We start from the raw sequence: 24,426 nt of genomic DNA on the forward strand, positions 1-24,426 counted from the left end.
CCATTCAAACCCATTTGTGTCAACTTCTGTGCATGTTATCAGGCCAAACTCACCAGGGTATGTGAACTTTTGATCAGGGTCATTTGGATGTTTTGGGTTTTCATTATGATTTAAAAAGAGAAAATACAGGAGTTTGGCAATAAATGGCTTTACCCAACCACTAACCATGAGTGGAGAAAAAGGTTTGGTGTTATCAATCATAGTCTCTAAAAAAAAAAAAACCGCCAAGAAAGCAAAAGTTCTGCCAGGGTAAACTTTTGAGCACAACTGTATCTCTCAATGTCATTACTGGGGACAGTATGTTACCGCTCAATGTCAGTAGTGTCACTTGACAATACCTTAATATACTGCCCAAGTTCATTACTGTGACTCGATAATACCTTGATATACCACAGAATGTTCTTACTGTGACTTGATGAAAAGCATCAAGGTTGCTCAAAAAATATTGAAGACGTTTCAGTGTCTTAAGGCCTCAAAAAGACAATCCTAGAGCATGTATCCATTATAGTCTATGGGGCTGTTCATAAGCCCGTGTTATGTTGTGGACTGTGTGTCTATGGGAAAATCACGGAGATATGATATGTATATCACAACCAAAATGTGCCAGTAGAAAATCACAGACAACACACGGATGGCATCAGAACTTTTGTTGTTTCTTTACTCATCCATATGTGAAAATCACTGATGGCAAAAATTAATACACTGATCAAATGATGACATTCAGATCCAATACACTGATGATAGACTTGGATCATTTTTTTTGCATATGTGAAGAAACACGGACGTCTGAACGAGGCCTTACTGGAGTATTCTATGGTCGTCAATCCCTTTTATTCCAACAAACAGGAATATCACTTGTTACTAGGCCTGACTGCAGCTTGTCAAGCCTCACTCAGACATCTGATTTTTCCATTTTTCCTCGTACGAGAAAGCTGGATGGATTTTTTGGATTAGACTTTGATCAGAGTGTAGTCCCAGTGTTATCAGTTTTTCCCGTACATGGAGAAAAATAAAGTTTCTCCACTTTCTCCTTTCTGACAGACTCCCACAGCCTATTTTGATCCAGCCCTCTGATTAAAATCAGACATGTCTCTGCGATTTTCCACAGACTAAGTGAAATATCTCGGACATGTGAATGGCCCCATAGACTATCATAGGTATGAGTGCCATTTGTGAAAGCCATGGGTAGCACTCCTAAGCAAAAATCGGACTTCTGAATGAGGCCTTGGACAACTCTATCAATACAATGCTTCTATATGCATTGAATGATATTTATCGCTGGGCCTATGATGTACAGAAATTTGGCAGTATAGAAATGGGCAAAATATAGTGGAAATGTTTTTTAAACTAATAATGTTTTCACTTTTTCAGAATCCCTCTACAATAATGGAAGATTTAGAAACACAAAGTGTTGAAGAAGAGACTGATTTTGAAGGCTCTGCTACGAACACAGGTAATGGACAAAAATATGATAATGTACTGTCATGATGGGAAGGTTGGTTTCACGTAGGGCTCTTCTATCAGGCTCAGTTTCGCAAGCAAAAATGGATTAATTGTATTCAGGTTTTCACCATTTTCCCTAGGCGCTGGTGTGGGGCCAGATAGCAACATTACATCAAATGTTGTGATCCAAAACTATGACATAGTGCCGGGCATATGTCCATGGAGTCTAATTTTGTAAACATAACTCCCAACCCTCAAATAAAAATTTGTGTATCTTTTTGAGATTTTAGATGACAAAGAGTCTGTGGAGATACTAAGTAGTGGATCGGACCACTAGTATGCCATTAGAGGACCACAAGCAAGAGGTGCAATTGTGGTATCCACTAGCACAGTCTGGAGAATGTCACTGGGAAACTGAAGTTGAGCTGAGGGAATCATTTACACTTGGTGTTGTGGGCTAGGATGGTCAAATTGCAGATGGGACAGCTTAAGGGGACTGTTGCTGAAGTGGCATCTTGTCATACATGCGATGAGTCATTTCTGGGGTTACCTGCAAAGTGGGGTTCATGAGAAGATCTTGATGAGTAGAATGACTTCTTTTTAACAGATATTAAAGGGATATTCTTAAGTTCTTAAATTGCTTTAATTTGATAGACAGCGTTAACCCCTTCACCACCTTTGGTTTTTCCATTTTTGAGTTTTTGTATTTTGCTCCCCTTCTTCCCAAAACTATAACTTTGTTACTTTTTCCATCAATATGGCCGTGCGAAGGCTTGTTTTTTGCGGGACGAGTAGTACTTTTGAATGGCATGATTTTACCATATTGTGCACTGGAAAACAGGAAAAAAATTCAGAGTGTGGTGAAATTGCTAAAAATTACAATTCCTCAATTGTTTTTCGGCTTGCTTTTTACTTTGTTTAATAAATACTAAAACAGACCAGCCATTATGATTCTCCAGGTAATTATGAGTTCATAGATACCAAACCTGTCAAGGTTCTGTTTTGTTTAAGTGTTAAAAAATATCCAAAGTTTCTAAAAAAAAAAAAAAGTTGCCATTCTACGATACCCATAGCCTCTCCATTTTTTATGGTTTGGGGCTGGGTCAGGACTTATGTTTTGTGCGCCAAGCTGACATTTGTATTGATATTATTTTGGTGTAGATACAATCTTTTGATCGTCCAATATTGCATTTTAATGAAATGTTGCGGCAACCAAAAAAATGTAATTCCGGAGTTTTGACTTTTTTCCTCTTTACGCCATGTACCGAATGGATTCATTCTTTTTATATCTTCATAGATTGGGCGATTCTGAACATGGCAATAACATCTGTGTTTTATTTTGAATGGGGGGTGATTTAACCCCTTTACCCCCCAAGAGTGGTTTGCACGTACATGACCGGGCCAATTTTTACAATTCTGACCACTGTCCCTTTATGAGGTAATAACTCTGGAACGCTTCTATGGATCCTGGTGATTCTGACAGTGTTTTCTCGTGACATATTGTATTTCATGTCAGTGGTAAAATTTCATTCATATAACTTGCGTTTATTTGTGAAAAAAATGGAAATTTGGCGAAAATTTTGAAAATTTTGAAATTTTCCAATTTTGAATTTTGATGCCCTTAAATTACAGAGATATGGCACACAAAAAACTTAAGTAACATTTCCCATATGTTTACTTTACATTAGCACAATTTTGGACCCAAAATTTTTTTTTGTTAGGAAGTTATAAGGGTTAAAATTTGACCAGCGATTTCTCATTTTTGCAATACCATTTTATTTTTAGGGACCACATCACATTTGAAGTCACTTTGAGGGGTCTATATGATAGAAAATACCCAAAAGTGACACCATTCTAAAAACTGCACCCCTCAAGGTGCTCAAAACCACGCTCAAGAAGTTTATTAACCCTTCAGGTGTTTCACAGGAATTTTTTGAATGTTTAAAAAAAAAATGAACATTTAGCTTTTTTTCACAAAAAAAGTACTTCAGGTCCAATTTTTTTATTTTACCAAAGGTAACAGGAGAAATTGGACTGCAAAAGTTATTGTCCAATTTGTCCTGAGTACGCTGATACCTGATATGTGGGGGGGAACCACTGTTTCTGCGCATGGCAGAGCCCAGAAGGGAAGGAGCGCCGTTTGACTTTTTCAATGCAAAATTGGCTGGAATTCAGATCGGACACCATGTCACGTTTGGAGAGCCCCTGATGTGCCTAAACAGTGGAAACCCCCCACAAGTGACCCCATTTTGGAAACTAGACCCCCCAAGGAACATACAGTGGGGCAAAAAAGTATTTAGTCAGTCAGCAACAGTGCAAGTTCCACCACTTAAAAAGATGAGAGGCGTCTGTAATTTACATCATAGGTAGACCTCAACTATGGGAGACAAACTGAGAAAAAAAAATCCAGAAATCACATTGTCTGTTTTTTTTTCATTTTATTTGCATACTATGGTGGAAAATAAGTATTTGGTCAGAAAAAAAATTTCATCTCAATACTTTGTGATATATCCTTTGTTGGCAATGACAGAGGTCAAACGTTTTCTGTAAGTCTTCACAAGGTTGCCACACACTGTTGTTGGTATGTTCGCCCATTCCTCCATGCAGATCTCCTCTAGAGCAGTGATGTTTTTGGCTTTTCGCTTGCCAACACGGACTTTCAACTCCCTCCAAAGGTTTTCTATAGGGTTGAGATCTGGAGACTGGCTAGGCCACTCCAGGACCTTGAAATGCTTCTTACAAAGCCACTCCTTCGTTGCCCTGGCGGTGTGCTTTGGATCATTGTCATGTTGAAAGACCCAGCCACGTTTCATCTTCAATGCCCTTGCTGATGGAAGGAAGTTTGCACTCAAAATCTCACGATACATGGCCCCATTCATTCTTTCATGTACCCGGATCAGTCGTCCTGGCCCCTTTGCAGAGAAACAGCCCCAAAGCATGATGTTTCCACCACATGCTTTACAGTAGGTATGGTGTTTGATGGATGCAACTCAATATTCTTTTTCCTCCAAACACGACAAGTTGTGTTTCTACCAAACAGTTCCAGTTTGGTTTCATCAGACCATAGGACATTCTCCCAAAACTCCTCTGGATCATCCAAATGCTCTCTAGCAAACTTCAGACGGGCCCGGACATGTACAGGCTTAAGCAGTGGGACACGTCTGGCACTGCAGGATCTGAGTCCATGGTGGCGTAGTGTGTTACTTATGGTAGGCCTTGTTACATTGGTCCCAGCTCTCTGCAGTTCATTCACTAGGTCCCCCCGCGTGGTTCTGGGATTTTTGCTCACCGTTCTTGTGATCATTCTGACCCCACGGGGTGGGATTTTGCGTGGAGCACCAGATCGAGGGAGATTATCAGTGGTCTTGTATGTCTTCCATTTTCTAATTATTGCTCCCACAGTTGATTTCTTCACTCCAAGCTGGTTGGCTATTGCAGATTCAGTCTTCCCAGCCTGGTGCAGGGCTACAATTTTGTTTCTGGTGTCCTTTGACAGCCCTTTGGTCTTCACCATAGTGGAGTTTGGAGTCAGACTGTTTGAGGGTGTGCACAGGTGTCTTTTTATACTGATAACAAGTTTAAACAGGTGCCATTACTACAGGTAATGAGTGGAGGAAAGAGGAGACTCTTAAAGAAGAAGTTACAGGTCTGTGAGAGCCAGAAATCTTGATTGCTTGTTTCTGACCAAATACTTATTTTCCAACATAATATGCAAATAAAATGAAAAAAAAACAGACAATGTGATTTTCTGGATTTTTTTTTCTCAGTTTGTCTCCCATAGTTGAGGTCTACCTATGATGTAAATTACAGACGCCTCTCATCTTTTTAAGGCTAGTTTCACACTTGCTTTTTTTTGCAGCGCGTTTTTCCCGCAAAAAAACGCATTGAAAAAACGCATACAAAAGCATACAACTGCTGCGTTTTTTTCAAGCATTTTTATGAGCATGTATGAAAAAAACGCAGCGTTTTTATGCGTTTGTATGCGTTTTTAGTGCGTTTTTACCGCGTTTGCGGTTTTTTCCAACATTAGTTGGCCCCTCACACTAACCCAAACCATGACTTTACTAACCCTAACCCCAACCCTAACCCTGACCCTAACCCTTAACCAAACCATACTTAACCCTAACCCTGACCCTAACCCTTAACCAAACCATACTTAACCCTAACCCTGACCCTAACCCCAACCCTAACCCTGACCCTAACCCTTAACCAAACCATACTTAACCCTGACCCTGACCCTAACCCTAACCCTTACCCTGACCCTAACCCTTAACCAAACCATACTTAACCCTAACCCTGACCCTAACCCTAACCCTGACCCTAACCCTTAACCAAACCATACTTAACCCTAACCCTGACCCTAACCCCAACCCTAACCCTGACCCTAACCCTTAACCAAACCATACTTAACCCTGACCCTAACCCTGACCCTAACCCTTAACCAAACCATACTTAACCCTAACCCTGACCCTAACCCTGACCCTAACCCTTAACCAAACCATACCTAACCCTGACCCTAACCCCAACCCTAACCCTGACCCTAACCCTTAACCAAACCATACTTAACCCTAACCCTGACCCTAACCCTGACCCTAACCCTTAACCAAACCATACTTAACCCTAACCCTGACCCTAACCCCAACCCTGACCCTGACCCTAACCCTAACCCTAAACCCCTAAATTCCATGGTTAAAAAAAAAAAACACATGTGCAAAAAAACGCATACATGAGCATGCCAGTGCGCATGTATGCGCATCCATAGGCTATAATGGCCATTTTTAGCGCAAAACGTGCGCATATGTGCGCATGCGCTTTTTTGCAGGGCCAAAAAATGCAACATGCTGCGTCTGGAAAATCCAAACGCACACCCCAAAAAAACGCAGCGCATGAAAATCGCATACATGCGCTTACCAGCACGCAGGTATGCGCACCCATGTTAAATATAGGGGAAAAAACGCATGCGCAGGTATGCGTTTTTTTCCAGCGCTAAAAAACGCAAATGTGAAACCAGCCTAAGTGGTGGAACTTGCACTATTGCTGACTGACTAAATACTTTTTTGCCCCACTGTATCTAGATATGTGGTGAGAACTTTGAACCCACAAGGGCTTCACAGACGTTTATAACCTACAGCCGTACAATTAAAAAATCATATTTTTTCCACAAAAATGATCTTTTCACCCCCAATTTTTATTTTCCCAAGGGTAACAGGATCCTAAAAGTTATTGTGTAATTTGTCCTGAGTACGTTGATACCCCATATGTGGGTGTAAACCACTATTTGGGCGCATGGCAGAGCTCGGAAGGGAAGCAGCGCCATTTGACTTTTTTGGCTGGAATTGAGATCAGACGCCATGTCGCGTTTGGAAAGCCCCTGATGTTGTCCAATTTGTTCTGAGTACGCTGATACCCCATATGTGGGAGAAAACTAGACCCCCTAAGGAACTTATCTAGATGTTTGGTGAGCTCTTTGAACCCCTAAGTGCTTCACAGAAGTTTATAACGCCCGGGCGTGAAAATAAGAAAATCATATTTTTTTTCCACAAAAATATTTTTGCCCCCAATTTTTTATTTTCCTAAGGGTAACAGTAGAAATTGGACCCCAAAAGTTGTTTTGCAATTTGTCCTGAGTACGCTGATACCCCATATGTGGGGGTAAAACACTGTTTGGGCGCATGGCAGAGCTTGGAAGGGAAGGAGCACCATTTGACTTTTTCAACGCAGAATTGGCTGGAATTGAGATCAGACGCCATGTTGCGTTTGGAGAGCACCTGATGTGCCCAAACAGTGGAAACCCCCCAATTCTAACTCCAACCCTAACCCCAACACACCCCTAACCCTAATCTCAGCCCTAACCCTAATGGGAAAATGGAAATAAATACATTTTTTTAATTTTATTATTTTTCCCTAACTAAGGGGGTGATAACGGGGGGTTTGATTTACTATTTATGGCGGTTTTTATATTTGGCAGCTGTCATACGCTAAAAGACGCTTTTTATTGTAAAAATAGTTTTTGCATCACCACATTTTGAGAGCTATAATTTTTCCATATTTTGACCCACCGAGTCATGTGAGGTCTTACCTTTTGCGGGACGAGTTGACGTTTTTTATTGGTACCATTTTCGGGCACGTGACATTTTTTGATCGGTTTTTATTCCGATTTTTAGAACGCAGAATGAACAAAAACCAGCATTACATGAATTTCTTTTAGAGGGTCCGTTTACACCGTTCCGCGGCCGGTAAAGTTGATCAAGCGGTTTTATTCTTCGGGTCAGTACGGTTACAGCGATACCTCATTTATGTCGATTTTTTAATGTTTTGGCGGTTTTATGCAATGAAAACAATTTTAGATAAAAAATAATTATTTTTGCGTCACTTTATTCTGCAAGCTATAACTTTTTTTATTTTTTCGCTGATGATGCTGTGTGGCGGCTCGTTTTTTGCGGGACAATATGACGTTTTCAGCGGTACCATGGTTATTTATATCCGTCTTTTTGATCGCTTGTTATTGCACTTTTTGTTTGGTGGCATGATAATAAAGCATTATTTTTTGCTTTCATTTTTATTTTTATTTTTTTAAGGGGTTCGCTAAAGGGGTTAACTAATGGGACAGTTTTATAGGGCGGGTCGTTACGGACGCGGCAATACTAAATATGTGCACTTTTATTTTTATTTTTTTTTATTTCCAAAAAATGAATTTATTAGGGAATATTTTTTCTTTTTTTTTTTTTTAATTTATTTTGCGATTTTTTTTTTTTTTTTTTTTTTTTTTTTTTTTTTTTTTTTTTTTTTTAATAAATTATTTTTACACTTTTTTTTTTTTTTTTTTTTTTTTTTTTTTAACTTTAATACATTGTCCTAGGGGGGACATAACTGTCTTGTGACAGATCACTGATCTGTCACATCACAGATCGCTGTGACAGATCAGCGATCTGTCACAGGCAGTGCTACAGGCTTCCTCGTGCCTGCGCTTTGCAGGCAGTGAGAAAGCCAGCTCCCTGCAGGCCCCCGAAGGTCCCTGTCGCCATATTGGATCCGGGGACCTGCAGGGAAGGAGGCCCCCGCAGCAGCGCTGCACATTGAGCTGCTGCGGGGGTCTCAGGGAAGCACGGAGGGAGCCCCCTCCCTCCCGATGCTTCCCTAACCCCCCGGTACACTGCGATCGTGTTTGATCGCAGTGTGCCAGGGGTTAACGTGTCGGGGGCGGTCCGTGACCACCCCTGACACATAGTGCCGGGTGTCAGCTGTGAAAATCAGCTGACACCCGGCCGCAATCAGCGGCGCTCACCCTGTGAGCGCCGCTGATCGCGCTAGACGTACTATACCGTCCATGGGCATAGGGGCCCGGGTCCCATGGACGGTATAGTACGTCTCATGTCAGAAAGGGGTTAAACTTTCATATTTTTAAATTTTTTTAGAAACTTCTTTTTTAATTTTCACCTAATTCAATAGTCCCCCATGGGAGACTAGAAGCTGCAATCATCCTATCGCTTGTGCTACATAGAGAAAAGTTTCAGCCCTGCTCTATGTAGCAGAGATGCTCACTTGCTATGAGTGCTGACCACTGGGCGGCGCTCATAGCAATCCGGTGATGAGAACCACAGGGTTATGCTGCTGACTCCAGGTTGTCATGCCATCCCATTGGCTACCCTCGGTCACGTGACACAGGCACTGATGAGCGGTATTAGTGACATGCTTCCTGCGCAATCATGTTAAATACCGCTGTCAAAGATTGACAGTGGCATTTAACATTTTAACAGCCGCAGGTGGATCACGATTTTACCCACGGTTGTTAGGGGGCACATGTCAGCTATTCAAATCAGCTGACATGTACCTTAAAATTTGCGGGCTCAAAGCCCGCAACAATCACGGGGAGTCCACATTTGACGTACCTATATGTTCAAGGAGGTAAAGGAGTTAAAATTAGCATGTTTGCAATTGACTTGCTTTTCCTATTTGCTGTCATTCTCTTGCAATGAGATCTTTTATCTTTTATAGGGTACAGCTAGTCTCCACGGAGCTCTGCCTCCAGAACTTGACCTAGAGTCAGCAATACTTACAATCCAGACGAGAAGTCAATGCTTAACATCACTCTCAGCCCATTTATTTTTATACAGTTATTAGCTGCTCACCTCCTTCACCTTTGCTCTCATCTTTTGAAGTGATTCTGAGTTAAATCTTGCAAAATCGCCCGCCTGCAGTTTTCACAGCCGGTCTACTAGTCTCATCTTTCTGCTCTCCTGAGCTGTATGCTTGTGCACATGCAAATCACTCACTTGTCCAGCTCATGCAAATATTACATGGAGGAGATGAAAATAGAATAAAAATCTTGTCCTTTATTAGTGCATCATAAAAAGAAGCTGACGCGTTTCAGGCAATGCTGCCCTTAGTCACAGCATAAAAAAACATATAACAACACAATATATATATAAAGTCATATACTATAAGGCTACAACCAATCACAATACATGTCAATTAAGCATATACCAATCAGTATATAGCATATATCCGAAATTTCCCCTGAGATCAATAAAGCGTATCGTATCGCATCGTACCTGAATACCCGATGGAGGAAATCACACCCAGCCCAACCTGAATGTTAAACAAATATTTTAGCAACTAAATCCATACACAATATAGCAAGTACAAATACAGTATACTGCTCAAAAAAATAAATGGAGCACAAACAGCCTGTTGCAAATGGAATAGTGTTTTTTTTTTGAGGACTATAGTAAAAATACAACAATACCCTTCAACAATATATAAATACATAGAAAATGCATAGAAGAATATTTAGAATTAGAGTCCTCAGTGGTTGATAATGAAAGAAGAAGCGATCCAGCTGAGTGCTCTGCTGATTTATTGAATGCTGTTCAGACAACAGAACGTTGTTTACGCGTTTCTGGCTAGACGCCAGAAACGCGTAAACAACGTTCTGTTGTCTGAACAGCATTCAATATATCACCAGAGCACTCAGCTGGATCGCTTCTTCTTTCATTATTGTTGTGCGGCCAGGGCAGGGCCGGATCCGAGTCTGAGGTGCGGTGAGGTCAGACGTGGGTGAGCTGGACTTCTATACAAATCTCAGTGGTTGATACCTTTTAATGGCTAACTGAAAAGATGGTAACACATTGCATCTTTTCAGTTAGCCATTAAAAGGTATCAACCACTGAGGACTCTCAATTCTAAATATTCTTCTATCTACTGGCTAACACGGTACAAAGATATATATCTTTCCTGTAGAAAATGCATATAAATAAATATGCGTAGACCACATATCTTTATTACATTATACATGAAAAACATAATTTAATAAAAATACATCAGATCTGTTATATAATTCATTCCTTTAGGGAAACAAGTGTCTAATTTTAAGGTCCATGCTGCCTTTATATATATTCTGTTGTAATATGTTTTTTTATGCTATGACTAAGGGCAGCATTGCCTGAAACGATGAAGATGCTTATAATCAGTGCAGGAGTAGTAGAAATCAGACGCTGCAGCCGCAGAGTCCATGGGCTGCCAGGTTGCAGCTGGGGTAGTGCTGGAGGCAGATGACACACGAGGCACTGATCATTCCTGTTGTGAGCCCGCATATAGTTCCAATTTGTCATCCTCCTGGCACAATGTCACTGCTACTGCGTAGTCGCCTCTGGGGCAGTCATCTTTGAAGTAGGAGACCACGGTAAGGACCAGCCCTCCGGGTTCAAGGGTAGTGGCTCACTCACCACTGTTTGTCGTGTAGCACCGTCCGCAATCCTCCAGCTCGGGCTAGGTCCTTCCTGTGTCAGGAGTCGCCGTACTCCCAACACTGCAGGCTTTGATGCATCAGCCACGGCCATCCCACAGATGATCCCTCCGCAGTCGCGACGGCATACTTCAGCTCCTGCCAGCAAAGTTCCGGCGCGGCTTTTACTTCCGGCCTAGGCTTCTCAGAGGTTGTCACTGCTTCCCGTCCCTACTGCAGCTGTTGGTCGGGCACCAGACACAATGGTTCCGCCTTCCGACGAGCTTCTTGCCCCGGTCGTCGCGGAAACTGCAACTCGGCTTCCCCTGACTCCGGTGCGGCATGTTCCTCCGGCAGGTGCTCTGTCAGGGTGGTCAATGGTTTTGTCTCCGGAAGATGGCATTCATGCTCGCGGTAATGTGATGACTCAGGCTCCAACAGCCGCCAGTGACCTCCTTCCGCAGGTAGCAGGTACCATTCGCCGATCCCGTCCTCGCGTCGTCCGGGTCGGGTTCTTTTCACCTTTTGCTGCCGTTTCCACTCTATGCGGCCTATGCCACCGCAGTGCTGGGTGCATGACTGGTGAATCGCTGCCGGCAGCATGTCACGTAATGACGCAGGGCAGCTGCACACGGGTTGTTCCTCTGGGCCCTGCCCGTTCCGGAGTGGAGTCGCTACCAGCCGCTCCACCTATTTTCTTGTAACCTCTTGTAAGAGGCGGGTGTCACGAATGCAGCTGCAGACGCGGCCCAGCAGGCGCCTCCACTCCGACGGCGAGGGGGCGGGCGTCCCCCGGGGACACAATATGGACCCTCCATACCACAGAGGGGGACCCGGGCCTACCCAAACTAGGGAAGGGCAGCGACCGGGATACTGTGGCAGCTGAGCATGTGGACAAGGACACGTAGGACTTGATGACACCGCACAACTTCAGGTATAAATAAAGTAAAGTTTACTTAAAGTAAAGTCACAGTACATAGACAAAACCAGGACACATGAGGTCATCAGGACACATGAGGTCATCAGGACACACGAGGTCATCAGGACATCAGGACACACGAGGTCATCAGGACACACGAGGTCATCAGGACATCAGGACACACGAGGTCATCCAGACGCAGGCAGGACATCAGATCACCCGCAGGACATCAGAGTCACCGGCAGACATCAGACGGGAGTCGTTTGGTTCCGGACATCCTACACGACCTACAGGCACCACTGCAGTCATCCAGCTCCAGGCAGCGGTCATCAGGTTCCAGACTGCGGTCGTCAGGCTCCGGGCATCGGACCTAGGAAGGAACTCAAGCGTGATGGTGCTAACACCACAGGATTGCTGGGCCTGCATGGAGCTAGCACCGCATGGTAGTCAGAGCGCAGCATAGTAGATGCTCAGCAGAAACACCGGTTACAAGAGTCTCAGAGTCACTGGGTGCAGGGCTCCAAACACAGAGGGATTCCAGGAACACAACATAGCAGACAGTTCACATATGGTCAGGAACGGGATAGGTTCAGGATCGAGAATTCAAGCCTGGATACACCGCCTCTAGGCCAGGGCGAATTTAGACGGGGTCAGGTACAGGACAGGTACAGGATCAGGGATTCAGGCCCGGATATACCGCCTCCGGGGCAGGGTGAAGGAACAGGACAAAGCAGGAATCAAGGCAGGGAATTTGGTACCATAACCGAGACAGACGAGGTCCACAGACACGAGACACACATAGCAAAGTCCAAGAGCGTAGTGAGTAGCTCTGGCCCCGCCCATAGGGCAGGGTCAGCTTATAAAGGAGCTGCCCCTCAGCAATTGGCTGGGGACAGCATTTCAAGTACACACACTAACCCTGATAAAAGCAGAGAAGGTGTGGCTGCGCACGCCCTAAGCACACACAGAAACCACTGCAGCACAATCAGTGCAGGAACTGCAGCTTGGAGCACCTGGCCATGGCTGCCAGCCAAGACACACGTGGAAAGTCATGCACCAGCTGCAAATGACCTCACAACCCGCGGACAGCTTCCACAGCGGCGACCAGGGACCGCACATGTGAATGGTCAAGCAGCAGAGCAAAGACCTAACACCACATGTGCAGCTACGCAGCAGAGCAGGGAACTGAGCAGGCTCCATACAGGTAAAAGCCAGCAGTATCCCAGCTCAATTAGGGGGAAAGTAGTAAGGGGTTAAAGCAAAAAACATGCATTGTCACGCCGACAATTAAATACAAACAGAACGGCGTGACAGCGGGTTCTTCTACTTCTTAGACATTCCCACCAGGGGTGGGCACCATGGTTAGGCCACAGACTCTGCCAGACAGCTTTTCGCGCCAATTCTCCATCAGGACGCCCACGGAGGGAGGGATTAGGGTTGTTGTCCTTCATCTGAACGCCATTATCTGACATCTTTGGAGTAGCCATGGTTGTCACTGCAAAATCAATCTTATTAAAGGTGTTAGACAAGTCCATTATTTCAGTCACATCCGGCAAATTAACAGCATCCTCAAAATCTTCATCTCTTTCTTTCCTGTCCACATCAGTCACATCAAGTTCATCGCTTGCAGCATTTCATTGCTGCACGGTGTCGGGAAACTGCTGACCGCCAAGTGTAGGAGTTTGCCAGGACAGTAGTCATGGCGGGCTTTGCATGCCCTGGCCTTCCCCTACATGAAAATCACATTCTTCTGGCAACGTACTTGCCTGCTCATTCCTTCCGTCCTCAGGGTCTCCACTCTGGTCCTTAGGGTTACCTCCAGCCGCTTCTGAATAAACAGAGACACAGTCCAGTTGCAACTCAAAAGAAAAAACTTTACTCTCATATGTCATGATCTCAGTGCAGGTTTGACTCGCACACGTGGGGTTAAGGTCTGGAACCAGTGCTGATGACTGGCATTTCTGGGGTTAAAGGTTGTGATCCCGGTGCAGGCTTACCTGCACACCTGGGGCTATGATTGTGGCCTCTCCCTGGTTCTGGGGGAGGCTTCTTATAGCCTCAGGATGCTCCCATCCCTGTCAGTTATACTCTTGCCCTTGGCATAGTGTGGTGACCCCTGAGAGTGTTAGTGCTGTGTTCTGGTTGCTTGATAATCTGTGTATGACTCGGTCTGTTCTCTGGATATTGCTTTGGATTCTGCTTGGTACCTTCTATGTCTGTTTGGTTTTGACTGCTGCTTGGCCCTGACTATCCGCTCTGTCTCATCCTTGGTACGTTACAGCTATCTCTGTGTATGAACCCCGTTTTGCCTGACTCTGAGTAATTCTGTATAGTCTTTCCATCTCACTAAGCAGGACGCTAAGCCCCGCCCCCTTGCAGTCACATGACCGTAGGTCCCGTGTCTGCTTGCTAAACTTCAGCATCCACAGGTCCTGTGCATCGGTACTTTCTGGCTTTACCTGACCCCGGTACCCCTACAGTGCGGGTGAGTCCCTGCTCAGCGGAGGCTGCACGCCGGCGCTGACAGGATCCTGACACTTAGGACACACGCACTGGCTCAGTGAGCAAGTACAGTGCGGTGTTCCTGACACATATCTTCTCAGCACTTCCAGATCCATTACTGCATTAAGAACAGGTTTCTTATCATACGTCACTTCAGCTTTCCCTTTACTCTTATCCTTGCTACATAGCTCGAGACTGGGTCCCACCGTAGTATAGAGTTTTCCAGCATCCTCCCTGGTCAAATGCTCCACTTCCGGGGTTCCCTCAGCCTTTTCTCCCTGGCTTTGAGAGCATCAGCCCATGCAATCACCTGCCACATAGTGAGTGACCTGCCCGTCTGTCCTGCTATGACTTCTCCTTTAACGCTCACTTCTGTCGCTCTAGCTCCTGCGACTGCTGCAGCTGTAACAATGTTATTTTCTTTGCTCTGGGAAGGCTGGGTTCTTTTTTTACATACAACGTTACGGGGTATCTATGCCCTTCGTGGTCACTTAAGCCCGCCTGAGACCTATACATAGGTGCTCAGCACCCTTTTCCTGAAAACCAGGAAGCTCCTTTCCTCTAACCTAACTGACCCCTCCTATATTAACTCTTTACACTATTGCTAAGCCTAAATCCTATATTATACTCTCTACCTCCATCTAGTGGTCTAATACTAATATTACACTTTCCCTTAATACCACATATGAAGGAACATTATTTACACATTTTAGGGCAGCAGCATATAATACACATTTTACCGACACTACGAAGAAACGCTATAAATAAATATACATTATACGTTGGGACATGCTTAGAGGTTCAGGACAATTTCTTCAACCCTACTTCACCCACGCAGTAGCTGCTATCTGTGGATAGCTGTTATCCGATAGCTGCTACTGCCATTGTGCCGGCGGCGCCATCTTACTGGAGAAGAAAAAAAATTCTGGATCCCCAAATCCAGGTGTGAAAAACTTGTGGCATCATACCCAAGAAAAATCATGGCTGTACTAGCTCAAAAGGGTGCTTCTACTCAGTACTGAGCAAAGGGTCTGAATACTTATAACTAAGTGATATTTCAGTTTTTCTTTCAAAATTAGGTAAGCAAACACAGCCCTTCTGACATAATGGGAAAACAAAGTAACATACACCACAGTCTGTGTGGCTGCAGGGATCCCCCCCCCCCACTGAGGAAAAAAAAACAAGGTTCAGCTCTCTAACACAAGCACAGCTCTGGATATCTTATCTCCAGAGACATCGAACATTGAATGAATCCACAGGCTCCACTGGACCACGCCATCGGGTGAAAATATGGTGAACAGCCTCCAACCCACTCTTTAGCTGCTCACAAAAACACAGCCCTTAACATGGTTGATTAACTCCTCTCAGCACTTAGTATGCTGGACCATTTTTCCAGGTTCATACCACTGAGGCTACCATCCTGAGTGACATATACAGTTGTGGCCAAAAGTATTGACACCCCTGCAATTCTGTCAGATAATACTCAGTTTCTTCCTGAAAATGATTGCAAACACAAATTCTTTGGTATTATTATCTTCATTTAATTTGTCTTAAATGAAAAAACACAAAAGAGAATGAAGCAAAAAGCAAAACATTGATCATTTCACACAAAACTCCAAAAATGGGCCAGACAAAAGTATTGGCACCCTCAGTCTAATACTTGGTTGCACAACCTTTAGCCAAAATAACTGCGACCAACCGCTTCCGGTAACCATCAATGAGTTTCTTACAATGCTCTGCTGGAATTTTAGACCATTCTTCTTTGGCAAACTGCTCCAGGTCCCTGATATTTGAAGGGTGCCTTCTCCAAACTGCCATTTTTAGATCTCTCCACAGGTGTTCTATGGGATTCAGGTCTGGACTCATTGCTGGCCACCTTAGAAGTCTCCAGTGCTTTCTCTCAAACCATTTTCTAGTGCTTTTTGAAGTGTGTTTTGGGTCATTGTCCTGCTGGAAGACCCATGACCTCTGAGGGAGACCCAGCTTTCTCACACTGGGCCCTACATTATGCTGCAAAATTTGTTGGTAGTCTTCAGACTTCATAATGCCATGCACATGGTCAAGCAGTCCAGTGCCAGAGGCAGCAAAGCAACCCCAAAACATCAGGGAACCTCCGCCATGTTTGACTGTAGGGACCGTGTTTTTTTCTTTGAATGCCTCTTTTTTTTCTCCTGTAAACTCTATGTTGATGCCTTTGCCCAAAAAGCTCTACTTTTGTCTCATCTGACCAGAGAACATTCTTCCAAAACGTTTTAGGCTTTTTCAGGTAAGTTTTGGCAAACTCCAGCCTGGTTTTTTTATGTCTTGGGGTAAGAAGTGGGGTCTTCCTGGGTCTCCTACCATACAGTCCCTTTTCATTAAGACGCCGACGGATAGTACGGATTGACACTGTTCTACCCTCTGACTGCAGGGCAGCTTGAACTTGTTTGGATGTTAGTCGAGGTTCTTTATCCAACATCCACACAATCTTGCGTTGAAATCTCTTGTCAATTTTTCTTTTCCGTCCACATGTAGTGAGGTTAGCCACAGTGTTATGGGCTTTAAGCTTCTTGATGACACTGCGCACGGTAGACACAGGAACATTCAGGTCTTTGGAGATGGCCTTGTAGCCTTGAGATTGCACATGCTTCCTCACAATTTGGTTTCTCAAGTCCTCAGACAGTTGTTTGGTCTTCTTTCTTTTCTCCATGCTCAATGTGGTACACACAAGGACACAGGACAGAGGTTGAGTCAACTTTAATCCATGTCAACTGGCTTCAAGTGTGATTTAGTTATTGCCAACACCTGTTAGGTGCCACAGGTAAGTTACAGGTGCTGTTAATTACACAAATTAGAGAAGCATCACATGATTTTTCGAACAGTGCCAATACTTTTGTCCACCCTCTTTTTTATGTTTGGTGTGGAATTATATCCAATTTGGCTTTAGGACAATTCTTTTTGTGCTTTTTCATTTAACCCCTTACCTACAAGGGACGTAATATTCTGTCCATGTGACCCTGGACCTAATTACCATGGACGGAATATTACGTCCCAGCGATCAGCGGCGCCCACGTGGTGAGCGCCGCTGATCGCGGCCGGGTGTCAGCTGATTATCACAGCTGACACCCGGCACAATGTGTCAGGGGCGGTCACGGACCGCCCCCGACACGTTAACCCCTTGTACACCGCGATCAAACGCGATCGCGGTGTACCGGGGGTTAAAGGGAAGCATCGGCAGGGAGGGGGCTCCCTCCTTGCTTCCCTGAGCCCCCCACGGCAGCGCAATGTGCAGCGCTGCTGCGGTGGTCTCTTTCCCTACAGGCCGCCGGATCAAAGATGGCGACGGGGGCCTTCGGGGGCCTGTAGGGAGCTGACTTCCTCACTGCCTGCAAAGCGCAGGCATGAGGAAGTCTGCAGAACTGCCTGTGGCAGATTGCTGATCTGTCACAGTGATCTGTGATGTGACAGATCAGCGATCTGTCGCAGGACAGTGATGTCCCACCTGGGACAAGATAATAAAGTAAAAAAAAAAAAGTGTTAAAAATAATTTTAAAAAAATCGCTAAATAAATTAGTAAAAAAAAAAAAAAAATATTCCCCAATAAATCCATTTTTTCAAAATAAAAAAAAACAAAACAATAAAAGTACACATATTTGGTATTGCCGCGTCCGTAGCGACCCGCCCTATAAAACTGTCCCATTAGTTAACCCCTTTAGCGAACCCCTTAAAAAATAAAAATAAAAAAACGAAGCAAAAAATAATGATTTATTATCATACCACCGAACAAAAAGTGCAATAACGCGCGGTCAAAAAGACGCATATAAATATCCATGGTACCGCTGAAAACGTCATCTTGTCCCACAAAAAACGAGCCGCCATACAGCGTCATCCGCAAAAAAATAAAAAAGTTATAGCTCGCAGAATAAAGCGATGCAAAAATAATTATTTTTTATATAAAATTGTTTTCATTGCAAAAAACCGACAAAACATAAAAAAAACCTAAATGAGGTAACACTGTAACCGTACTGACCCGAAGAATAAAACTGCTTTATCAATTTTATCGCACGCGGAACGGCGTAAGCGCACCACCCAAAAGAAATTCATGAAACGCTGGTTTTTGTTCATTCTGCGTCTCAAAAATCGGAATAAAAAGCGATCAAAAAATGTCACGTGCCCGAAAATGGTACCAATGAAAACGTCAACTCGTCCCGCAAAAAATAAGACCTCACATGACTCGGTGGGTCAAAATACGGAAAAATTATAGCTCACAATATGTGGTGATGCGAAAACTATTTTTACAATAAAAAGTGTCTTTTAGTGTCTGACAGCCGCCAAACATAAAAACCCGCCATAAATAGTAAATCAAACCCCCAGTTATCACCCCCTTAGTTAGGGAAAAATAATAAAACTAAAAGAAAATGTATTTATTTCCATTTTCCCATTAGGGTTAGGGCTAGGGTTAGGGCTCAGATTAGGGTTAGGAGTGTGTTGGGGTTAGGGTTGGAGTTATAATTGGGGGGTTTCCACTGTTTGGGCACATCAGGTGCTCTCCAAAGGCAACATGGCGTCTGATCTCAATTCCAGCCAATTCTGCGTTGAAAAAGTCAAATGGTGCTCCTTCCCTTCCAAGCTCTGCCATGCGCCCAAGCAGTGTTTTACCCCCACATATGGGGTATCAGCCTACTCAGGACAAATTACAAAACAACTTTTGGGGTCCAATTTCTCCTGTTACCCTTAGGAAAATAAAAAATTGGGGGCAAAAATATCATTTTTGCGGAAAAAAATGATTTTTTTATTTTCCCGCCCAGGCGTTATAAAGTTCTGTGAAGCACTTGGGGGTTCATAGTGCTCACCACACATCTAGATAAGTTCCGTGGGGGGTCTAGTTTCCAAAATGGGGTCACTTGTGGGGCGTTTCAATAGTTTAGGTACATCAGGGGCTCTCCAAACGCACATGACACCCCCAGACCAATCCATCAAAGTCTGCATTCCAAAACGTCACTACTTCCCTTCTGAGCCCTGACGTGTGCCCATACAGTAGTTTTCTCCCACATATGAGGTATCAGCGTACTCAGGACAAATTGGACAACAACTTTTGGGGTCCAGTTTCTCCTGTTACCCTTGGGAAAATAAAAAAATTGTAGACTAATTGATCATGTTTGTGGAAAAAATACGATTTTTTTATTTTCATGCCTGGGCATTATAAACTTCTGTGAAGCCCTTGGGGGTTCAAAGTGCTCACCACACATCTAGATAAGTTCCTCAGGGGGTCTAGTTTCCAAAATGGGGTCATTTGTGGGGGGTTTCCACTGTTTAGGTACATTAGGGGCTCTCCAAAGGCAACATGACACCCGCAGACCATTCCATCAAAGTCTGCATTCCAAAACGTCACTACTTCCCTTCCGAGCCCCGACGTGTCCCCATACAGTAGTTTTCTCCCACATATGGGGTGTCAGCATACTCAGGACAAATTGGACAACAACTTTTGTGGTCCAATTTCTCCTGTTACCCTTGGGAAAATAAAAAAAATGGGGACTAAAAGATGATGTTTGTGGAAAAAATACGATTTTTTTATTTTCACGCCCGGGCGTTATAAACTTCTGTGAAGCACTGGGGGGTTCAAAGTGCTCACCACACATCTAGATAAGTTCCTTGGGGGGTCTAGTTTCCAAAATGGTGTCATTTGTGGGGGGTTTCTACTGTTTTGGTACATCAGGGGCTTTCCAAACGCGACATGGTGTCCGATCTCAATTCCAGTCAAAAATGTCAAATTGTGCTGCTTCCCTTCCGAGCTCTGCCATGCGCCCAAATAGTGGTTTACCCCCACATGTGGGGTATCAGCGCACTCAGGATAAATTGCACAATATCTTTTAGGGTCCTGTTACTCTTGGAAAAATAAGAATTGAGGGTGAAAAAATCATTTTTGTGGAAAAAATATGATTTTTTAATTGTACGGCTGTATGTTATAAACTTCTGTGAAGCCCTTGGGGGTTCAAAGTTCTCACCACACATCTAGATAAGTTCCTTGGGGGGTCTAGGTTCCAAAATGGTGTCATTTGTGGGGGGTTTCCACTGTTTAGGTACATCAGGGGCTCTCCAAACGCGACATGGCGTCCGATCTGAATTCCAGCCAATTTTGCATTGAAAAAGTCAAACGGTGCTCCTTCCCTACTGAGGTCTGCCATGCGCCGAAACAGTGGTTCCCCCCCGACATATCAGGTATCAGCGTACTCAGGACAAATTGCACAATAACTTTTGCAGTCCAATTTCTCCTGTTACCCTTGGTAAAATAAAGAAAATTGAACCTGAAGTATTTTTTTTGTGAAAAAAGTTAAATGTTCATTTTTTTTTTAAATATTCAAAAAATTCCTGTGACGCACCTAAAGGGTTAATAAACTTCTTGAATGTGGTTTTAAGCACCTTAAGGGGTGCAGTTTTTAGAATGGTGTCTCTTTTGGGTATTTTCTATCATATAGACCCCTCAAAGTGGCTTCAAATGTGATGTGGTCCCTAAAAATAAAATGGTGTTGCAAAAATGAGAAATCGCTGGTCAATTTTTAACCCTTATAACTTCCTAACAAAAAAAAATTTTGGTTCCAAAATTGTGCTGATGTAAAGTAAACATGTGGGAAATGTTATTTATTAACTTTTTTGTGTGCCGTATCGCTGTGATTTAAGGGCATAAAAATTCAAAGTTGGAAAATTGCGAAATTTTCGCCAAATTTCCGTTTTTTTCACAAATAAACGCAAGTTATTTGAATGAAATTTTACCACTAACATGAAGTACAATATGTCACGAGAAAACAATGTCAGAATCACCGGGATCCATGGAAGCGTTTCAGAGTTATGACCTCATAAAGGGACAGTGGTCAGAATTGTAAAAATTGGCCCGGGAGTTAACGTGCAAACCACCCTTGGTAGTGAAGGGGTTAAGACAAAATAATGAAGGTAATAATACCAAAGAATTTGTGTTTGCAATCATTTTCAGGAAGAAACTGAGTATTATCTGACAGAATTGCAGGGGTGTCAATACGTTTGGCCACAACTGTATCTCCCTTCCAGCATTTTTCAAGTGACCTTACAAAATATACATTAAAAGGTTTATACTGGTAATACACACCTGTACTATATGTGAGTCTAGTCTACCCTCATTACTTCACATAGGAATTCTTTTATTTCTATATAATGAATACACTTGTTCAGCAGACAATATCCCTGTTTTCCAGACAGCAATGACAGGAGGGTCGGGCCCGTCAGAAATCACAAGCAGTGATTTTGTGACTGATCACGGAACTTCGGTGCAGGTTGGTGCTGTGAAACCTGATCCGACCATCACTGGAGCTCTGGAATCAAAGTGAGTAAATCACTGCTCCTAATCTGGAGCTGGCATTAGGGGCAGGCAGACCAGGCAGCTGCCTAGGGCCCCCGCTCCCCCTGGGACCCCCAGCTAGCGGTACATCACACAACCGCTATGGGGCCCCTGTGAGGCAGGGGGGCCTGCCTGCCCCCAGCGCCGACTCCCCCCACCGCACTGAACTATACCGGCAACTGCTCCCTCTCCCATCATTTCCCGCTCTGCCTCTGACACTGCGGGTGCGCAATGATGTCATCACGCACTCGCTGTGTGCCAGGCAGTGCAGCTGCTGAGACAGGAGGGAGCCGGGAGCAGCGCGGTCATGAGGAGAGGTGAGGATTGTGTTTTGTTTTAATATAACAGTGAGTACTGGACTGTGGGACCATTCTCAGGGGTGGAGATGTGGGCTGTGCTATATACTATGCGGGCTGTGCTATATACTACCCGGGCTGTGCTATATAGTATGTGGGCTGTGTTATACACTATGTGGGCTGTGCTATATACTACGTGGGCTGTGTTATATACCATGCAGGCTGTGCTATATACTATGCGGGCTGTGCTATATACTATGTGGGCTGTGCTATATACTACGTAGGCTGTTATATACTATGCTGGCTGTGTTATATACTATGTGGGCTGTGCTATATACTACGTGGACTGTGTTATACTGTATACTATGTGGGCTGTGTTTGGGCTGTGTTATATACTATGTGGCTGTGTTATATACTACGTGGCTGTGCTATATACTATGTGGGCTGTGTTATATACTATGTGGGCTGTGTTATATACTATGGGGGGCTACATTATATTCTATGGGGGGCTACATTATATTCTATGGGGAGGTGGGCTGTATTATATACTATGGGGGGCTACATTATATTCTATGGGGGCTGTATTAGATTTTATGAGGGAGGATTAGGTCATACTCTTTGATGGCGCTACATTATATTCTATGGGGAGGTGGTCTGTATTATATTCTATTCGGGGCTACATTATATTCTATGGGGGGGCTGTATTATATTTATTATATTCTATGAGGGGTGATTGCATCATACTCTATGAGGGGGCTACAATATATGGAGATGGACCTATACGGTTCATCTCCACATACAATCATGAATGGCACAATATGCGCGCCATCTTGCTAAAACATTGGTCTATTCTGGAGACAGATCCATACCTGAGGGCTGTCCTGGGACACTCCCCGTCCATGACGCTGCGTCGATCTAAGAATTTAAATGACCTATTGGTACGGAGCCATTACGTGCCTACTCCCAGGAATTTCTTTGGCTCCAGCGGTCCAGTGTGCGGATCCTTTCCTTGTGGGCACTGTCTTGCCTGCGCCAATGTCCTGCGCTGCTCCACCTTCAGCTCCTCAGATGGCACGAGGGAATATAAGATCAGACATCGGATCTCATGTAGCACCTCAAATGTTATGCCACATGCCCCTTGCCCTAAAATATATGTGGGTCTCACCACCAGAGAGCTGAGGGTGCTAACACGTGAGCATGTGCGGGACATTGGCGCAGCCAGGACGGTGTCGGACCAAATCGAGCTCAAAACATTTTCGGGCGCATCGTAATTGTGATGCGGGGTTGTTAAAGATCAGGGGCATTGATGCACTCCACATGGGCATCAGGGGAGGCGACTACAAAAAAGTCCTCGGACAAATGGAGGTGAAATGGATTGTCCAATTGGACACCATGAAACCAAGAGGACTTAATGAATTTTTAAGTTTCGCCCCCTTTTTATAAGATCCTATGTCCCAGTGTGGGTATTCGTAGTGGTTCCCGTAATTTCATGTCCTCCATATGGTATGAGTATATACCTTATATTGATCCATTCCAGTTTTTTGTCCTTGTTTTCTGTGTTCGCATAACCCCGTTTTTCCCATACTTCTCAGCAGTGATTGTTTTTAATTGTTTTTAATCTTCACGGAATTCTTTTTTAATATAAAAAATATTTTCCTTCTACTGTATATTTAGCTAGTCTACAGTTGGATTCCATTTGGTCTTGGACTAGCCCCGTTTTGTGGATCTCACATATCGTCTTCTACAACTAATAATATTCAGCACTCCATGGAAATCGCCTTATATCTATCTGATGAATGTACCGCCATATTTATCTCTGTACATGTGTATATATTTTTTATTATCATATGTATATTCATGGTTATTGCTTATATATTGATGTGTGATTTCTTCTTTTTATCTTTATATGGTGGCACTGTTTCAACTTTTATGGCGTTCCTTTGGTTTGCAATATGTACCCTTTATTTGGCTCTGATCTAGAATCTTTGTTGTAATGATCCACCTTTCCTATATCCGTGTGCATCGCTATGGTGTCTGTGGCTCCACACTGTGGCCGGCATCTGTATGCACTGTGCGTGTATCCGGGCACAAGCCCGGCGCGTTCGCACTGTGCATGATGCCTGGCTGCAGTGAAGGACCTACAGACGCCAGGGCACATGCGCCGCAGGCACCACTATTATTGGTGGATCCCAGG

At 44.0% G+C, this 24,426-nt stretch overlaps 1 protein-coding gene across 7 annotated transcripts in view; it reads left to right on the plus strand.

Moving 5' to 3' along the window:
- Positions 1-24,426, plus strand: part of PDC (phosducin) — a 393,470-nt gene that overhangs the window by 175,175 nt on the left and 193,869 nt on the right. For all 7 annotated transcript variants that reach the window (XM_073582539.1, XM_073582542.1, XM_073582541.1 and 4 more), the window contains one exon: positions 1,372-1,453. In XM_073582539.1, the coding sequence (XP_073438640.1) occupies positions 1,372-1,453 (82 nt within the window). The remainder of the gene's footprint in view (positions 1-1,371; positions 1,454-24,426) is intronic.

This window comes from Dendrobates tinctorius, unplaced genomic scaffold, assembly GCF_039654945.1.
Source record: "Dendrobates tinctorius isolate UK_male_01 unplaced genomic scaffold, ASM3965494v1 ptg000072l, whole genome shotgun sequence".
Classification (NCBI taxonomy): Eukaryota; Metazoa; Chordata; class Amphibia; order Anura; family Dendrobatidae; genus Dendrobates; species Dendrobates tinctorius.